General features: G+C 37.6%; 1 protein-coding gene across 1 annotated transcript; it reads left to right on the forward strand.

Annotated features, from left to right (window-relative positions):
- Nucleotides 1–2,297: 2,297 nt before the first annotated feature.
- Nucleotides 2,298–16,101, forward strand: LOC129760504 (uncharacterized). Its single transcript, XM_055758157.1, has 2 exons — nt 2,298–6,390; nt 15,678–16,101. Exon 1 carries the CDS (start codon nt 2,780–2,782, stop codon nt 6,371–6,373), a length of 3,594 nt encoding a protein of 1,197 aa, XP_055614132.1. The 5' UTR covers nt 2,298–2,779; the 3' UTR covers nt 6,374–6,390; nt 15,678–16,101.
- The last annotated feature ends 1,669 nt before the right edge of the window (nt 16,102–17,770 follow it).

The raw sequence follows: 17,770 nt of genomic DNA on the forward strand, positions 1-17,770 counted from the left end.
TTTACGTTCTTCCACCCGGAGAAATCTACATGAGCATTTTACGAGAACCAAATTTTAACGGAAATACACTCATCGATTGATGCACACTCATAAGTTCATTAATATCCCTCCAACCGAAACTTAACTTATTTGATTTTAATATGAAAATCACGACGACCAGAAATATAATTCCTTTTTCTCAACCTTTTCCTTTTTCAACCAACGATTGATTTACTTCTCGCACGATTCGCCAAGCACAACAGAACACCAAATTCAGTAATGAAAAGCATCTATTTCAATTATTTGGATGCATATCAATCACTTTTAATATGTATCTTTCTAAACACTAAACAGAAGTCTCCAAAACACCTAAAGTTCACCAAAATTGATATTCGCGAAAATACAAACGAGAAAAAACCTAACAACAAAACTGGGAATTCCTTATTTTTATTTTTAACAGTCCCTTATTAATCATTCAAGAAATCACCCATTATCGAACCTGTACATTGTCAGTTTAAGCTTTCAATAATGAAATGAAGTCTGAAATTTATTTCACAATTGGTTTCGATTTCTTTTTAAATCTTTTAAATCACTCTATTTCTACTGTTTCTGAACTATTGATATCAAATTTGTAAACTAAACTATTTAAAATTTATTTTCTAACAAATTTATGGTTTAGAATAAGGATCAGAATTTTGCATAATTTATCAATAATTTATAGTAAATCACAATTATTGAAAACATTGATTTATTGATTGATTTGAATCGTATCAGTTAAATTTATTATTTTTTCTAGTCATACATGAGTAAGAAAACGGTTTTATTAATGATTGGAGCTATCAGCCTCGGATTTTTTAAGTAAAAACGACTGTTTCTACTACAGTCGTTTTTACTTTAAAAAATCTGAGACTGATAGTTAGTTAAAATCCTTAAAAAAATATGGTTTTAGAAATCAATTTGCTTATTTGTTGTGCATTTTTGGTATTGTTATTATTCCTACCTAACTTGAAATTTCGGAACCAAATCTCGAACATTTTATTTATGACAATCCAACTTGAATCATCCTAACCTAAAAGCCATACATTTTCAAATTACCAACGCTTCCTCTTGAAGTGGCCCAAATTAATAGCTGTCTCAAACAATTGCTCTGCACTAACCTAGATACGAATGTGCAATGTTTTACTAGGTAGGTGAATCATTAAAAGTTTGCACTATTGGAACACCACGACACGGTTGTTGTTATCCGTTTTCCTCACCACCACAAAGCCAATAACAGTCCATTCACCCCTCTCTCTGAGCAGTAATTGATAATTTTTCCAAAAAAAAACATTTAAATTGTTGAAATTTTTACCTTTGTTGTGTCAATAGATATTAATGTGTAGACTTGCATTTTTTTTTTTTTCACAAAAAAAACTTTTCAACTTTCCGATTTCTTTTGACTTTTCTAAGTTTTGCCGAAAGGGCAAAGTGGACAAAAAACGAACAAAAATTACAATCAATCGGCAAGGATACACGAATGCGAGGCGTGACATTTTGCGGAAAGGAATAGATTTCTTTGCACTCAATAACGCTTTCACCCTGAGAAGATGCATCTATCAATAGCTGAATCGACCGATGATTTCCTTCGATTCTCAGGTTCCTTCTAAATAATTTCGGTGGGTGGTGGTTGGTTTTGGCTAGAGCGATGTCATTTTACATTCTATCTTTATTATTGATAAACAAAAATTACTATGGCAAAGTCGAATCTGCTAGATTGAACCCACACTATTGTATGGAGGCGACTCAATGAATCGAACATTTTTCAATGAAAAGAAAACCCAGGGGTCGCATTTCAGTAAATGTCTTGCACGATCGTTGCAGTTGTATGGGAAATGTTTGAAAGTACTAATAAAATCGGGCTGCCCCTCGGTATCATTGATAGAGCAAACCAAGAATCTGCCGTCCATATGAGCAGCATCGAAATGGAATTTTTCACTCCATTATCAATCCCCCCAGAAGTGATTCACTTGGCCCGGGTACTCCTGGCAATAATATTACAATACTTCACAGAACAATCCGAGCACGTTGCCTGGTGCACGCCAAACATCCATAAACACACTCGAGTAATTTCACCTTAACAACATTCGCCAAATTGCTAGGGAATTTGTTTATATCTAACCTCAATAGCACAGCTAACGGGCATGTTGTTTGGCGCAGAACCATCGAATCGAACCCACACATTCACTCACGATAGCCTGGCAGCTTTTATGTGAGCCCAGGTCCCCCTGAAGCAAAGGACGAATCTTCACGAATCAGTTCACGGTACGACGACACGAACGGTGCACGCGAGAAACGGTGTGGTCTGAAAAGTTTTTTTCCAATTTTTATTCAACTGCAAAAAGAAGAGCAATGTTGGTGGAACAAATAAAAACGCCTGGAAATAGGCCTCATTTGAAGTTGCAAAACTAGGGCATGCTAAAGGGCACTGGCTGTTTGAAAAAAAGTTTTTGGATAACACTTTGGACGGAAGTGACCACGTGTTGCGAAGATGTGATAGAAAACTGCACTTGTGAATTAGAAGAAAACTTTCGACAGTTATGAAATTCGATTGATTCCAGTTGAGTACCTTCTAAGCAACGAATTCGCGAAATGGTCTTCCATCGAAAAAGAGTGTATGAGTGTGCAGAATTTATTCGTGAGAACGTGCCCAAATATAACGAACACTAAAAAAGGATACTGTTTCGGGGATAACAACAGCGACACACTATAGTAACATATCGCCGACATTAACATAATAAACCGATAAGTGCAATATATTCAAATGAGTACAACGAAAACCCGCGGAAAATCAGCAATTCACATCAATGAAAGTATAATTAGTTCCAATTCCAGCAATACGCAAAACACATTGCTCAAAATTGAATCCGTCGTGCCAAAGCTTACTAGCCGTGTCAATAATGCAGCAGGATTAAGTCATTCGAATAGGCTTAAAACATTTCACCGTTCGCACAGTACGCTAAGCTCATCATACTTGAAAAAAATCAGCGACAAGAAGATCGTAGCCCCAAAAGAAGCCATCGTTACAGAGCGTGAACACCGAAACACTAACAATAATGAACCCCAACCGGATGGATGTGTTTTTGTTCAAAATGGGTCCACAATTGTAAAGAGATCGGATAAGGATCGCGAAAAACACCCCGATAGGATCAATCTTGATCGAAAAGGACTAGGTGCTATACCGATTATTGATGATGAACCAAATTTGCGTTTATTATCACTCCAACACAATCTCATCAATGTGTTCAGCATTCCAACGGAGACGGATTCAAACAACAATGAAGCGAAACAAACGGCGATCCCGCAAACCGCCCAAGTTTCCGGAAAAGCTCCCGTCTCCGGAACAACGTACAATAATCCCGCAATCCCAAGCAATGCAACCGCTAGAGATACTTCAATATCCAACTCATCTAACAGTCCAACAGCAATGCCGACCACCACTGCTAATCATCAATCACATACCGCCAGCCGGACCGCCAAACAGTTTCTGAGGCAAAAATCTACATCTCGCAATCAACTGTACGTCAACAACAATTACATGACCGGAAAAACAACCTTAGCATCCAAACCCCTAAACGGATTTGTCAATGGGCAATCTCCAACAAGTGCCACAAGCCCAACAAACGCGTTCCTCCAAAAGCCTTCTTCAATATTGTTAAATGCTCAACACCGTAACCTGTTAAAGAAATCCAACAGCTTCATCAGTAACGCTACTCTCTTCCCAACCCCACCATCGTACCAACAAACTGCTAGTAGCATAGCCAAATTGAAAAACAAACTACTCCTAACACCCTCTTTCAGCATCGACAGCTTGAACAGCTTAAACGAAACTAACATCGTGGAATCGCCTAGTAATAATAATAGCGGGAAAACTACACCAACTTGTACGGCACCAACAAACGGGACCAGCTACACACATCCTCAAAATCACATTTCGCCAATTCTTTCAGCGGCGGAACCACGTTACAACCTGCAAAATCTCGTATTCCTGGACCTTTACGATAATCAGATCGAAAAAATATCCTGCCTTGATGGTCTTAAATGCATAACGGTGCTATTACTTGGTAAAAACCGAATTTCCGACATCAGTGGTTTGACGTCTCTCCGACAAACGCTTCGGGTGCTGGATCTTCATGGTAATAAAATAAGCAACATTTCATCAAAGATCAATCAGCTTCAAGAGCTCAAATCCCTAAATTTAGCTGGTAATCAACTACGTCAAATCCATGCTCAAGATTTCAGTGGATTAGTAAATCTAAAAGAACTAAATCTAAAGCGGAATCGACTGAAAAAGATTCATGGATTTGACGATCTGCGAAGTCTCGAACGACTGTGGCTGTGCCATAACGATCTCCAGTGCGTTGAAGACATGTCGGCCATCGCCAAGGCGATCAACCTTAAAGAGGTGACTATCGAAAACAACCCTGTTTCGCTGGCCGGAGACTGCGTCTCTTTCCTGGTAAGTTATCTGCCCGGTTTGGTTTCTCTCAGCCAAATGCAGATCACCGAGCAGGTTCGACGAGCAGCCTCCGCATGGCGAAAGAATAAAGAACTATCTGACTTGAACTACACCAACCTTACCACGGATGTCTGTCACAATATACGGCGGGAAGAAATAATATCCAACGCCCGAACCAATTGGGAACTGCTCAGATCCCAACAGTCTGCTGCTTGTCGCAATGTTCAACGAACAGCCAACGGAGCCCATGCCTCCATAAGAAAAGAAGTAGAAGTAGAAATACCCGCTAGTACCCCGGATTCTGCTAAAGAAATCAAACTAAAGAAGACAAGCAACATCACCGGAACAAACACTAACAACATTAACAGATCGAGGACCCCCAAAAGACAGCCCGCTAAAAAGGTCACCAGATCATCATCTCAAGACAACTCTGGATCGCAGGTTTCCGAGCAGGACGCTGAGGAGTACTTTCGATTACCACCTATCCTAGCACCTTTTCTTGAACAGAATACACCGGCAGAAACCGCAGCAGAAAAAGTAGAATCTTCCGAATCAAGCGCACACCATGCAGACTCAAGCGTTTCAAGCGCACTCAGCACCGATGACGAGGAAGCTCAAGCGAAACTAGACGCAAAAACATCTACTCCGACTACGCCCGAAACAAAAGACACACCCGAAGAGCCACAAAGCGATCAAGAACAGATCGCACCCTCCTGCCCAACGGACGAATCAAACAACGATAAACTATCAACGCTTTCCACCTTATCATCAAAAACTGCATCCGACTCTGCAGGAACGGTATCGTCGGCCTCTGACTTTGATCAATCACGGCACAGTGGCAGCCATGCGCCAAAGTCGAAAGTAGGAGTTCCCACCAAACGGTATGGTGTTGGAACGCTCTCCAGAACCAATACTGCCCGCAGCAACGCAGCTGTAATCAACAATGTATGCAATCTAGCCAACACGTCCAATTTGGCCACCCAAAGTATTCCAAACTCGAACTCTTCTAACAATTTAACCTCCAATGTTCTCAATCCGAGCACTTGCGTAGCTCCTACTAAAGTAAAGGTCACCGAAAGGGAACGGGAACAAGGTGGCGACTATCTGATCGAAATCTGCGGTCGATACCTCAATGTCTACGGGCTCGGTGCCCTCAAATTCATCGATAAACAGTGGAACATGACCAAGGCTGGCGATGTCAACACCGTCAAGTTCAGTTACATCAACTTCAACAACATCACAGCGATTCTTTGTCGAATAAAGATCCGTTTCGTGAATGCTGAGAACTTTATCTTCAAAGAAACGAACATCACCTGTCTGGGTCAGATCAACGCACTTGCAGAGAGTCAAGGGATAGCTTCGTTGACGATTGATCCCGAAGGCAATCCGATCGCCAGCAAATCATGGCGAAACTATGCCATCTATCGGCTTTCCCACTGGGGATTGAAGCACATCAATGGGATAGAGATAACCGAGGATGAAATTCACATGGCAGAGCACACGTACAGTGGCCTCTCGGATTTGGTGCTGTGGTCGTTACCGGAGATATTGCTACAGCCGCTTCTACAGCGATTGCGTCTGGAAGAGACAGTGCATGCTTCCAAAATGACTGCCAAAGAGTGGTTGATGCAGGCAGACAGCTCCCTTAAAAATGTAGTCGGCAAGGAGGCTTTACAGTGGAAGAAACACAGTGTGACGCAGGACGATATCGCTATGCGCGGCAAAGGAAAGGTTTACTTTGCCCGGATGCTTGATAACACCTGCAACGCAGTAGATAAACTGCAACAGCTGGACAGTATGTGGCCTGCATTACTGGTGGAGATGGTGAGAAACACCTTGATCGACTACTCGCAGATCGATGTGTATGTGCGAAACCTCATGATGGAACTGCTTAAATGATATACTGCCGGAGTCGTGTAAGTTGATAAAATATTAAAGGAAAGATACAAAGCAGGTTTTTGTATTTTAATTTTAATACTTTAACTTTCGATAGAATGCTATATTTGTTTTCAGAACTGTATATGTTAAAGTAGTTGGACCCGAACTTAAACTTTCAGAGGATGAAATGAAATTTGGTTCCTAAATTCCGTCGTCATATCTCGATATACAGCCATTTCAAAAACACGGCCGTATAGCGGAATGCCGTATAATGGATCAATGATTTTCTTACAAATCCTTATAAATTCAATGGGAACGGTTACAAATTTTTTAAATTAGTATCCGTTTTATTGAGGTTAAATCGAATTTATTAGCTTTAATATAAAGTACATTCTATTTTACATGAAATGAAAACAGACTTTGATGAAAATTAAACAACTATAAAATAAAAATAAATATAAATATAAATATAAAAAACCTTCAATCTGAAGCCAGAAGTTTTCATTTATAAGTAATAGTTTGGCTTATAAAAGAATAATGAAAGTTGAGCCTTCTAGTCAATTTCTTTTATCAATTTCTTGTAAAATTGCCTTCTTATCTTTCAGTTGAATTCTCGAGAAATTTAGCACTACGTTCGAGTTCTGGATCTTTTCCAAGGAGCATTTTCAAAAAAAAAACAGACATAAATTGGAACTTAAAAAAGTAAGGTACTTCTTATAGTTGAAGATTCGAAGTATGACTTTGCCGATGACCAATAATCTCCCAGAGGAATGAATCAAAAGTTATTGTGCATTTTTAAAATTTGTTTTGGAAACTTTGCTGGTGAACTGATATTAACGCGCCAGTTCTGAATTTCACTTCGGAAGTCCGGACATTTGACTTCCGAAAAAAAACCAACAAACATTTTTGTAGGTATATTTCTCAACAACTTTGTTATACGTTTCATATACATTATAGAATGATCGTATAAAACTCTAAAAAAACAGTAGATATTTACCTACCAAAGTGAAGGCAATATAGATGCATATTTTCAAATTTTGGCTAAAGCGATAAGGGAATATGAATTGGACGATATTCGACACCTTATTCATAAATACTGAAAGAATGCAAGAGAGCACAAGTTTTTTCTCTCAACGCATGCGAAACGTTGCCAGCGACAATATTTGCTGCTTCTATCATTGGACAATTCTTGCAAATATACTATCTGATTTTTAGCAATCTGTTTGCACTGCTGGTCGAAGAGAGAACAACAAAGCTGTTCTCTCACTTGACCCACGCGGGTCAATGAACGAAATCGTCTTCAAAATGGCGGATTCAATCTGTCTGTAATCATGGCGGATTTTTTATCATATCCGATTTAAACCATTTAATCCGACTTCGAGTAACGATTTTTACGACCTGTTACTAGCGTTAGTTGGAATTACGATTCTCAGTAACGTTTCAAATGACTTGAGGAATCATTTTTAATGCGATTTTATGTTTGCTAGGAAGTAAAGTACTAGATTTTCGGAAATCTGTGTTCAGCTGTCACCCAGCAAACATTTTTGTAGGTATAACTCTTAACAACTTTGTTATACGTTTTATATACATTAAAGAATGATCTTGAAAACTTGAAAAAACAGCATTTGCCTATCAAAGTGGAGGCAATATACATACATATTTCTAACTTCTGGCTGCCTGCCTGGACCACCTGATTCATCGGAATCTGGTTGCACTGCTAGTCGCAGAGAGAACTACATGGCTGTTTGGCGTCGTACACAAATTACGTAACGCATGTAGAGGGGGAAGAGGGTTTGAGTCTGCGTTACTTATTGTTACATAGGGGGGAGGGGGGGTACTTCCCAAGCAACCAAAAGTTCGAATATCACTTAAGGAACAAACTAATAAGTTCATATATAGCTGTACAAAAGTTCTGTGGAACTTTTTTGCTGTTCAAAATGTTTTTTCGAGGTCCATGGAACTTCATTCTTTATTAAGTTCAGCCAATACTCAAAAAAAGCTTTAAAGTACTGTTTTGGTTTCTGTTTCTACTTTTGTTTTAAAGTTTGTATGAAGAAAAAAAATCTACTTGTTACGTACTTCTCATTTTTTTTTAATCAAGTAGCTATCAAAGGGCTGCAAGGCTTTTTGTCCAGCTCAATAGTTCGCAAAAAATCTCTGTTGTAGGGGGAAGTCGTCCATGGCCGGACACCTCCTATGGCCGGACAGCAGTGATTTCTTAAAACTGATTAATCCTAAAAATTTTTTGACATCACGAAAACAGAGCTAATGGCAACCCCGGGCAGTGTTCAATTTATGGCAACCCTATCTGTAAAGGTAAACAAACCATAGCTGTTATGAGTTTTTTCATAGTGCTGGGAAGAGGATCACCTTAACTTTTCACTTAAATTGTGACTATTTGTTTTGGATTGTCAAAGGTGAGTTGCACTCAGACACCTTTGTTTTTATGTCATCTTTATTGTTTCGAAGAAAGAAGACAAAAAAAAATAAAATTTCATACTAAAAAAGAAAAAGTTCAAAATTTTGTGTTTTGTCTATGACCGGACACCATCGTTTTTTCTATGGCCGGACAAGAAACAAAAAATATGAACTGAACTAAAAATCTCATTTTTCATCATTTCAGCTTTCAAATAGCGTGGAAACAGAAATGGAAACTAAAACAAGAAAATCTTGGTCTCCAGAGAAGCTTAAAGCCTCGCTAGACATGGTGCTTTAAAAAAAAATGACCATACGGGAAGCAGCCGTCAAGTATGATATCCCTAAAAGCACTCTGCAGGACCGCTTACGGTGGATTCGATCTGGCAAGGATATGGTTATGAATCCTGTAACCGGAGGTTTTAAAACTACGTTCTCTGTTGAACATGAAGAGCTCCTTGCCCAGCATGTTGCAGATTTGGCGAATCGGTGCATGCCTCTCACCAAGGGGGAGTTCACTAAACTCGCCTTTGATCTGGCGGTTGAACTAAAAATTCCTCACCGCTTCAATGCCGTGAAGGGTGCAGCTGGTAACACGTTTTATTACAACTTCATGAAAAAACATGGCTTTTCACTGCGAACTCCTGAGTCGACCAGCTTGATGAGAGCAGTTGGATTCAACCGTACACAGGTTGACAGGTTTTATTCGAATTTGGACATCATGATGGCGAAGTATCAGTTCAAGCCGTCCAGAATATATAACTGCGACGAGACAGGGGTAACTTGTGTTCCTAGACATCAAAAAATACTTGCTCCGACAAGTGGGTAAGTTGGCTTCTGCTGAACGAGGAAAAAACATAACTACCATTTTTTGTATGAGTGCAACTGGGAACTACATTCCACCGATGTTTGTTTTTCCAAGACATAAAATGAATCCCCGACTCATGCTAAACGCCCCCATACAAAGCATAGCAGTGGCTCAACCAAAAGGATGGATGACAGGAGATTCATTTTTGATTTGGCTTGAGCATTTTTTGAAATTTGTACACCCAACATTGCAATCCCCTCTATTGTTGATTCTAGATGGACACAGCAGCCACAAAACGTTGCAAGTTATCAATTTTTGCAGAGATCATTTTGTCCATCTATTAAGTCTTCCGCCACACACAAGCCATAAACTGCAGCCTCTCGATAGGACGTTCATGAAGCCATTCAAAAATGCTTATCATGAGCGTTGTAACGCATGGATGCGCAAAAACTCAGGAGCTCGTATTACAGAATACGATATTGCCGGCCTCGTAGGGGAGGCTTACTCAAAGGTGGCACGAGTGGATATTGCCGTCTCGGGATTTCAATGTACAGGAATTCATCCATTTGATCAACACATTTCCACCGACATTGATTTTCTTCCAAGTGCTCCAACTAACATTTCGCTGGAAGATTTTTCAACTGTTTCGGATGGAATCGTAGCAGAAAATCTCGTCAACTCGTCCACCAATCATTCAGCTCTTGCATGCATTAAAAAACTATCACCTCTGCCTGATGCTGCACTGAAACGATCGGAATCAAGGCACCGAAAATCTGAGAAAAGCACAATTCTAACATCGCCGTCAAACATAAAACTGGCTGAGGAAAAGGAAAATAAAAATAGGGAATCAATGCAGAAATTTATTAAAAAACAGAAACGCTTGAGTGAGGGTAACAAAGAGAGTTGCTTTGAACAAAAAATTCCAAAACGTGTTTGCCTGTATTGTCAAAAAACTGAAAAAAATGGCTTTATAAGATGTTCTGAATGTAAAGACTGGATCCACAAGACCTGTGCAGGCATTCTAAAGCGTCCTCCTACCTTTTTGTGCAATTGGTGTGAACTTTGAGTAAGCAGTTTGTTTTGTCCGGCCATAGAAAATACGTGTCCGGCCATAGACGACACTTTCAGGTTTGGCCAAAAAATGACATAAAATGTTTTCTTCCACCAACTGAGTATTTCGAAACTTTTTTTTTTCTATAATTTTTTTTTAATCATAATATTGTTACTCTTCAATTCTATCGAAAAATAAATGTTAAATAAATATTATTTTCGGAGTTATTGCTTAAAAACCTTAAGTGTCCGGTAGTAGACGACTTCCCCCTACTATCTTGTAAACTTAAAAGTCTTTAATTAGTTCCAACGGGCGTTCAAAAGCAACTTCGCATTATAGAAACTATGAAGTAGATTTAAAGGCTTAAATCTACTTTTTTCGAACTTAAACACGTGTTTGCATAAATAAACACAATGTGAAGTACACATTTAGTTCCGGAAGAACTTTTTAACAACTTCAAAGTGGGAATTAAGTAGAAATTAAGAACCTGAAAGTCATTTTAAAGAAAATCATCACATCGAGTAAAATCGTTGCCTACTCATGATGTTCATATAGGACAACAAGTATGGATCTCGACCTTCAAGCGGCGAACTCGGGTTCGAGGCTTGGTAAGAACATGTTTTTTAAATGTAATGTGAGTTAGTAACAAATATGGTTGATTCATATGAATCAAATTAGCGGACTTGAGAAGGCAATTCAAGGGTGCGAAGAGTAATTTTTTCGATTTTTTATGCTGCTTATAAAGTGAATTTTTAAAGCTGATTAGAAGTTGTTTGGCGATTTATGCGAAATATTTGTCAACCTTAAAGTTCGTTTAACTACTTAAAAATTGAGCTGAAAAGAAGTTGTATTACCATACTCGATTAAGCTGATTAAACCTGATAGAGGAATGTTATCCGAACTTTTGGTTGCTTGGGCTTGGTTCAGTTACGTAACAAATTAATGAAAAAAAAAACAAAGAAAAGAATTGTAATTTTCTTTTTTTGGCGAAAGCGTCAATGGTGGTCAAGTAGGTGCGTTCAGGGAAACACTGTTCATCAACAGCTTTTTCGCATGGACTGGATTTCAACAGGGCGTGTGAACTACCAGAATTAGATGAGATCATGCGTTATCAAGGAGAGATCAAGCGCATTGTTATTATTACCGTTGACGGGGGCCCAGATAAGAACCCCCGTTACATTGGTAGATATGAATAAAACTTTAGTAATTGCTTTTGCTATTTTCGAGCAGTTTTGAGAATCAAATACTTCGAATGGCATGCATATTTTTTATTCGGAGTTGGTTGAAAGTAAATGTACTACTCTGTTTTTTCATATCTAGTTGAGCTAATGCTTTCAAATTTTGCCATTCTAAAGTTCGAGCTAAGTAAAAGCTATCGAAGCAATTGCTATTTTCTTATTCATACCACCTATTGTGTACTTTTACTTTTAATTTCAAAATTGAATATGGGGGGGGTGTATTTAGCGTTACGTAACTATAGAAGGGGGTCCTATCAAACGTTACTTATACTGTATTTGTTTTCTCCACTCGTGGAGTGTTCCACCGTACCCGATAAAAACAAACACAAATCGTCGCCAGTGTATTGCTATCTCACTCACTCACACGCTCTCTCGCAACACTGGCAAAATTATCGGTGGGCCACCGTCCGTAAGCAGAACTCCGACAGGTCAAAACCAGTGCAACACCGTCCGAATAAACAAACAGTTTGACAGCACCTAGTGGTGCACCAGTGCAACACTAGTGCAACACTCGGCATAAACAAATACGGTATTATTGTTACATAGGGGGGGAGGAGGTGGTCTAAATTCTAGATTTTTTGCGTTACGTAATTTGTGTACGACGCCTTTCTCACTTGAAGCCTGCGCGGAAGAATAAATTGAGTGGAATCATCTTCAGAATCTGAAACATGGTGGGTTTTTATCATATCCGATTTAAACCGACTTCAAGTAACCCTTTTTACGATCGTTTACTTATTAGGTAGGAATTGTGATTGGCATTAACATTGTGAACGACTTGAGCTATCATTTCTAATGCGATTTGATGATGCTTCTAAAAAAAGAATGTAATATAAAATAGAAAAGAGACCGTCAAAGTCAGGAGTACTCTAAGCACATAAACAGTTTAAATTTTACTCAAGAAAGGAACCTATGAGTTCGCATAAGTTCCGTGGAAGTTTTTTGCTGTTTGAAAAAATGAAATCTGTACATACTTGTGGACTGTACAGATCTTTATTTATATCACATTGTAAACCAAATACGAGAATTCTCGTTTTTTCGCTTGCCGCAAGAAACATAACTCAAATCTTATAAATTTAATAATGATTTATTTTTCTACAAAATTGAACTCAACACTTTTTGTAACTCATAGATACTAATTTTGTAAAACATGGTAATAAAGAGTGCCGAATTTCAATATTTCTCAACTGCTTAAAAAACATGGCGTTTCTGAAAGAACATATTCTGGTGTAAATTAAAATTTTAAATACTATTTTTTTATTATTTCAACATCTACAGGCAACCCACATGACTTAAATTCCTTTAAAAAAAAGTCAACTCGATGAACCAAAGATGATCAAATACTCTCTGGAGCCACAAGGCTCTTGCCAGCAATAATTCGGAATACACTGTTTATTTTTACCTTCTGACTACAATGGTTAAGAGGCAATATTTTAGTTTATTTTAGTTTATTTCAAGATCACGCCGTTCAGCTTTGAAGTACATTGTACGAACGTTGCAATAAATTATTCTTTTAATTGTTTTGCTTTATCCTGCACAATGTCTCTTCCGTGAAGATTTATTTAATTTTGAGAAGCTCAAAACTATGATGCCTTTGATAAATTTCAACTTTGTATATTCTACATGAAAATCAAGATATTAACCAATATTAAGATAATAATCAAGAAATCAAATACAGTATTTTTTAAGGCTACTGAATCACTTATTAAGAAGCCACCAATCACCATTAATTCGACAAAAACTGGTTTTCTATGGTTCGTGAGAAAAAAATGCGGTTACCAAAAAATTAAATAAAATAATGTAATGAACATACATACATACATACATAGAAAAAAAAAATAAGTCACGGCTCTATATCTATATTATATTCGTTACAGCGAGAAATTAAATGTTCTTTCACTCTAACTAAATTCAAGAACTTGTATTTCACACATAAAAAGAGAAGTGTTTAAAAAAGTAGATAATCAGGGAAGATTGTAATATCTGACGTTATTGCTAAGTGATCGTAGTGAAAGATAAATATATCATTGTTTCCTTTCGTTGATGATGATGATATTATTTAGTTTTTATTTTTTATTTTATTTTTGGCCTTTTGCCGTCTGCAGAGTAAAGTAAAGCTAGAGAGAAAGTCTGCATACGGTTGAGCCACGCACGCGTATTAAATTTAAAATTTCTGATTAAGCACATTTTTAACTAAACACAAAGCAAAAAATCAGACAATTTCTATTTACTTACTGATTCTGAAAGCATTTTCATATATAAATTTAAAGGTGCCTAATCAGGATAACGCATGGCACTCTTCCAAGTAAACGAATTTCAAATCAAATCACATGTAAATTATCTTCAAGATAACTTGACCTGCTCAAACATGTGCGGGGGAATGAAGTGAGACCATCATCATCATCATGTGCATAAATAAAAAAAATATTTCGTTAGATTTATTTGTAAACTCTCTTGTAAACTTCAATAGCAGCAACAAAAATAGAAAATAATGTGCAAATATAAACAATTAAGAGAATTTTTGATGAAAAACATCCCTTTTAAATCTCTAAACATTGATGGGTTCAACTAAGGCACTCTCTGGAGCCACTAGTAAGTAAATTAAATAAATAAAAAAGAGGGTTTTTCAATTTATAATATAGGTATTATTTATTAATTCTAGTTCATATATTTATGGTCTTCTTTGATTGATTTTTTTTCGGTGATTTATTTAGGACGCGGAAACACCCCAGGTAACATGAAATCGTAATAGAAATGATAATCCAAATCGAATTTTAAGACATTTTTAATAACCATCGTAAACAAGGTGGTGTAAAGTGGTTTTCTTTCATTCATTTACGACGAGCTATGCCCAAAAAAATTTGAATCGGATAGCAGTTTAGTCAATTCGTAAATATGTCTTCAAATAGTTGAGAATATGCTAATTCGACATTTACGATTTGAGTGAACTGATTTACGATAAATAGGCGATCCTTCTTTCTTTCTTCCTTTTACCGGTTCGTGAACAGAAAATCTTAGATATAGAGCTATAGCGCAAATCATATCAACTGATGAGTTGGCATCGTGGTAAGATACCAGACAGCCAACTCGGAGGACTGGAGTTCAAATCTCGGTCGGGGAAGTTTTTTTTGTTTTACTCAAATTACTTAAAATCGTATATTTAGCTTTTTGTTGGGAAATCGAATCGTTAAAATCTTGTCATTGTAGATATTTCGCCTCCACTTTTGTAGCTATATGCTATTTTGGTAAGTTTAATACAATCTTTTCATCTGGTATATTTGTTTGAATAATTCTGTTGTTCCTGCGATATACCCTCTTAAATGTTTGCTGGGACGCGGCAAAACAAGTTATTTTCTGAAGATGGCTGAAGCTCAGTAGGCCGAAACGTAAAAAACAGCAGTTTTAATTTCGTCCTTAATAAATCACCGAAAAAATATCAATTAAAGAAAACCATAGAAAAGTGCGGTGATCAAAACCAAACAACCAGTTCATATATTTAAAAAAAACATGAGTTGAGTGCTAGCATTTTTTTATTTTAATATCCAAAACCAAAATCTATGAAGATATAAGGATTTAGCTAAAATCTAAAAAGTCGGTCTTGTTGGAAATGTCATGTTGACCAATGTAAATAAAGCTCAAAATCGCAACTTCAAATTGTTTGAAATAAGAACATTTCTAAAAATAATAATTCAATGAGAAAATCAGTGAGATTATGAAACATCTTCTCCTTCATACAAAAGAATATTCCTTACTCCAAACTGATAAGTGATTGTTGAGCTGACAACTTTTAAAAATTCATTTTCTTTATCGTTTTAGTTCCCTGTCCAGAGCAACTGCCATCGCCAATCGAAAGCAACTTATAACCAGAAAAACACATCAGCGGGGAGATAAAAAATAAAAATGTTTCCATCTGCACAGATCTGTGTTCAACAAAAACGCACCCAGAAAAAAACGACTCCTGGCATAAAAAATTCATCAAAAAATACAAACATGACGACGATGTATTCTTTAAAGTAGAGCAGCCCAAACCAAATTAAAAACTCTTCTAGATATTATGTATAACGTCACACTCGAGTTCACCGAAATGTGAGTTCGTCGAAAATACACCGCATAAATTTCTCAAAAACAACATTGTAAAACCGGCGTGACATGAGTAATTGTTAAAATTGAATCTAGAAAGCTCACCACGAGTCAAGGTAGTGTTTTTTTATGTTAACAATCAACACTTAGCAATGCTACTTCTGTCTATGAAAAAGAAACAAGGTAATAAAGATGTACGAAAGACTACAGAGTTGCGATTTATTTATTTTTTTTTGTCATATGGTGATTCTCAATTCTTCCTTTATCGAATATTCAAATTAGGTATCATAGATTTACTTGTTATGAAATTTTAATATTTGAGACAATGCCAACACAGCTAGAAAATGGTGTGACACAGACGACTTGGTACTCGGCTGTAAGGCAAGTAGGGACACATGAATGCTGATTTGAACTAAGTTTAAACAGATTATCAATCAAATAAATCCAGATCTAAATTAAAATTAGCAATGTGTTCGTAATCTAGCAAGTATTAACTCTGGATTAGATTCATGACAGTGTATCTCACAAACCGTTTCTGTACTCCTTTCAATCGACTTACATATATAGACATTATACATTTGCCTCCAGAATACCCTTTTACTTTAAAACCCGGAGAAGACTTTTACAGCAAAATAATACCTCATTTTGCTGTTATGCTCTGAATTTTAATTTGATATCATTTGGCCCTGGTATATATTTGGTTAACAGGGTATGATGAAGACATTTGGTAGAATTTTGATTTTCATTACTTTTCTACTCTTTAAAAATTAAACTTTAATGATGGCAAATTTTGCTGTTCTTCTAAGCGTACACTAAAATATGCTGACATGTTGTCTTCAGGTTTGATTTTTAGAAAATTAGTGATACCTACAGGGCATCATCTGTTTGCAAGAATTCTACAACGTAGACTCTTTTCATTGAAATGAAAATTTCTTAAACATCCTTTTTCATTTTAGTCTACATTTTTTTATTTACGTGTATGGATCCTCCGATTTCCCAGAAAGGGCTTTTGAAACTGCGTCAAATTGGATCCAAATCTCATCAGTTTTGGATCAATCCTTATATTTACTTACTTACTTACTTAATGTTCCCGTTCCCGGAACTTTCGGTGAGGTCGTCGAGTTTGCTCTGCATATCCGGTTGTGTTTGGGCGAGAAAAACAATATCGTCTGCCAGGTCAAGGTCGTCCAGTTGCTCCATTGTTGAATACATGCAAGACCTTGCACGAAAATGCCTCGTACTGTGCTTCGATGAGGTGGACTATTTTCTCTGGGACACCTCGTCGCCTTAAAGCCGCCCAGATGTTTTCATGGTTAAGTCGGTCGAATGCTTTTTCGAAATCAACGAACACCAGCAGAAAAGTGTCCTGGAATTCGTTGATTTGTTCCAGTATGATTCGTAGCGTTGTGATGTGGTCCACACATGATCGTCCGGATCGGAATCCAGCTTGTTGCCGCTCTCTGTCAGGTCTCCTTTCTTCGGGACCTTTACGAGGATACCCTGCGTCCAGTCGGCCAGGAATGTTGCAGTATCCCAGATGTCAGCGAAAAGACGGTGCAACATTTGTGCTGACAAGGCAGGGTCGGCTTTCAGCATTTCAGCAGGGATGCAATCGATCCCAGGTGCTTTGTTGGATTTCATGTTTTTGATTGCCGCTTCTATTTCAGCCAGCGAAGGCGCTTCCTAGTTCACGCCATTTATGCGGCTAACTCTTGGCGCTCCGAGCTGCGGGTTATGTTGGCCATCGCTATTCGTGAATCGGAAGAGTTGTTCGAAGTGCTCGGTCCATCGTTTGAGCTGAACTGTTCTATCGGTCAATAACTGACCTG

Source organism: Uranotaenia lowii, unplaced genomic scaffold, assembly GCF_029784155.1.
Source record: "Uranotaenia lowii strain MFRU-FL unplaced genomic scaffold, ASM2978415v1 HiC_scaffold_63, whole genome shotgun sequence".
Classification (NCBI taxonomy): domain Eukaryota; kingdom Metazoa; phylum Arthropoda; class Insecta; order Diptera; family Culicidae; genus Uranotaenia; species Uranotaenia lowii.

What these genes read in the sequence shown, in the direction of transcription:
- LOC129760504 (XM_055758157.1), top strand. Translation starts at nt 2,780, where the DNA reads ATGAGTACAACGAAAACCCGCGGAAAATCAGCAATTCACATCAATGAA.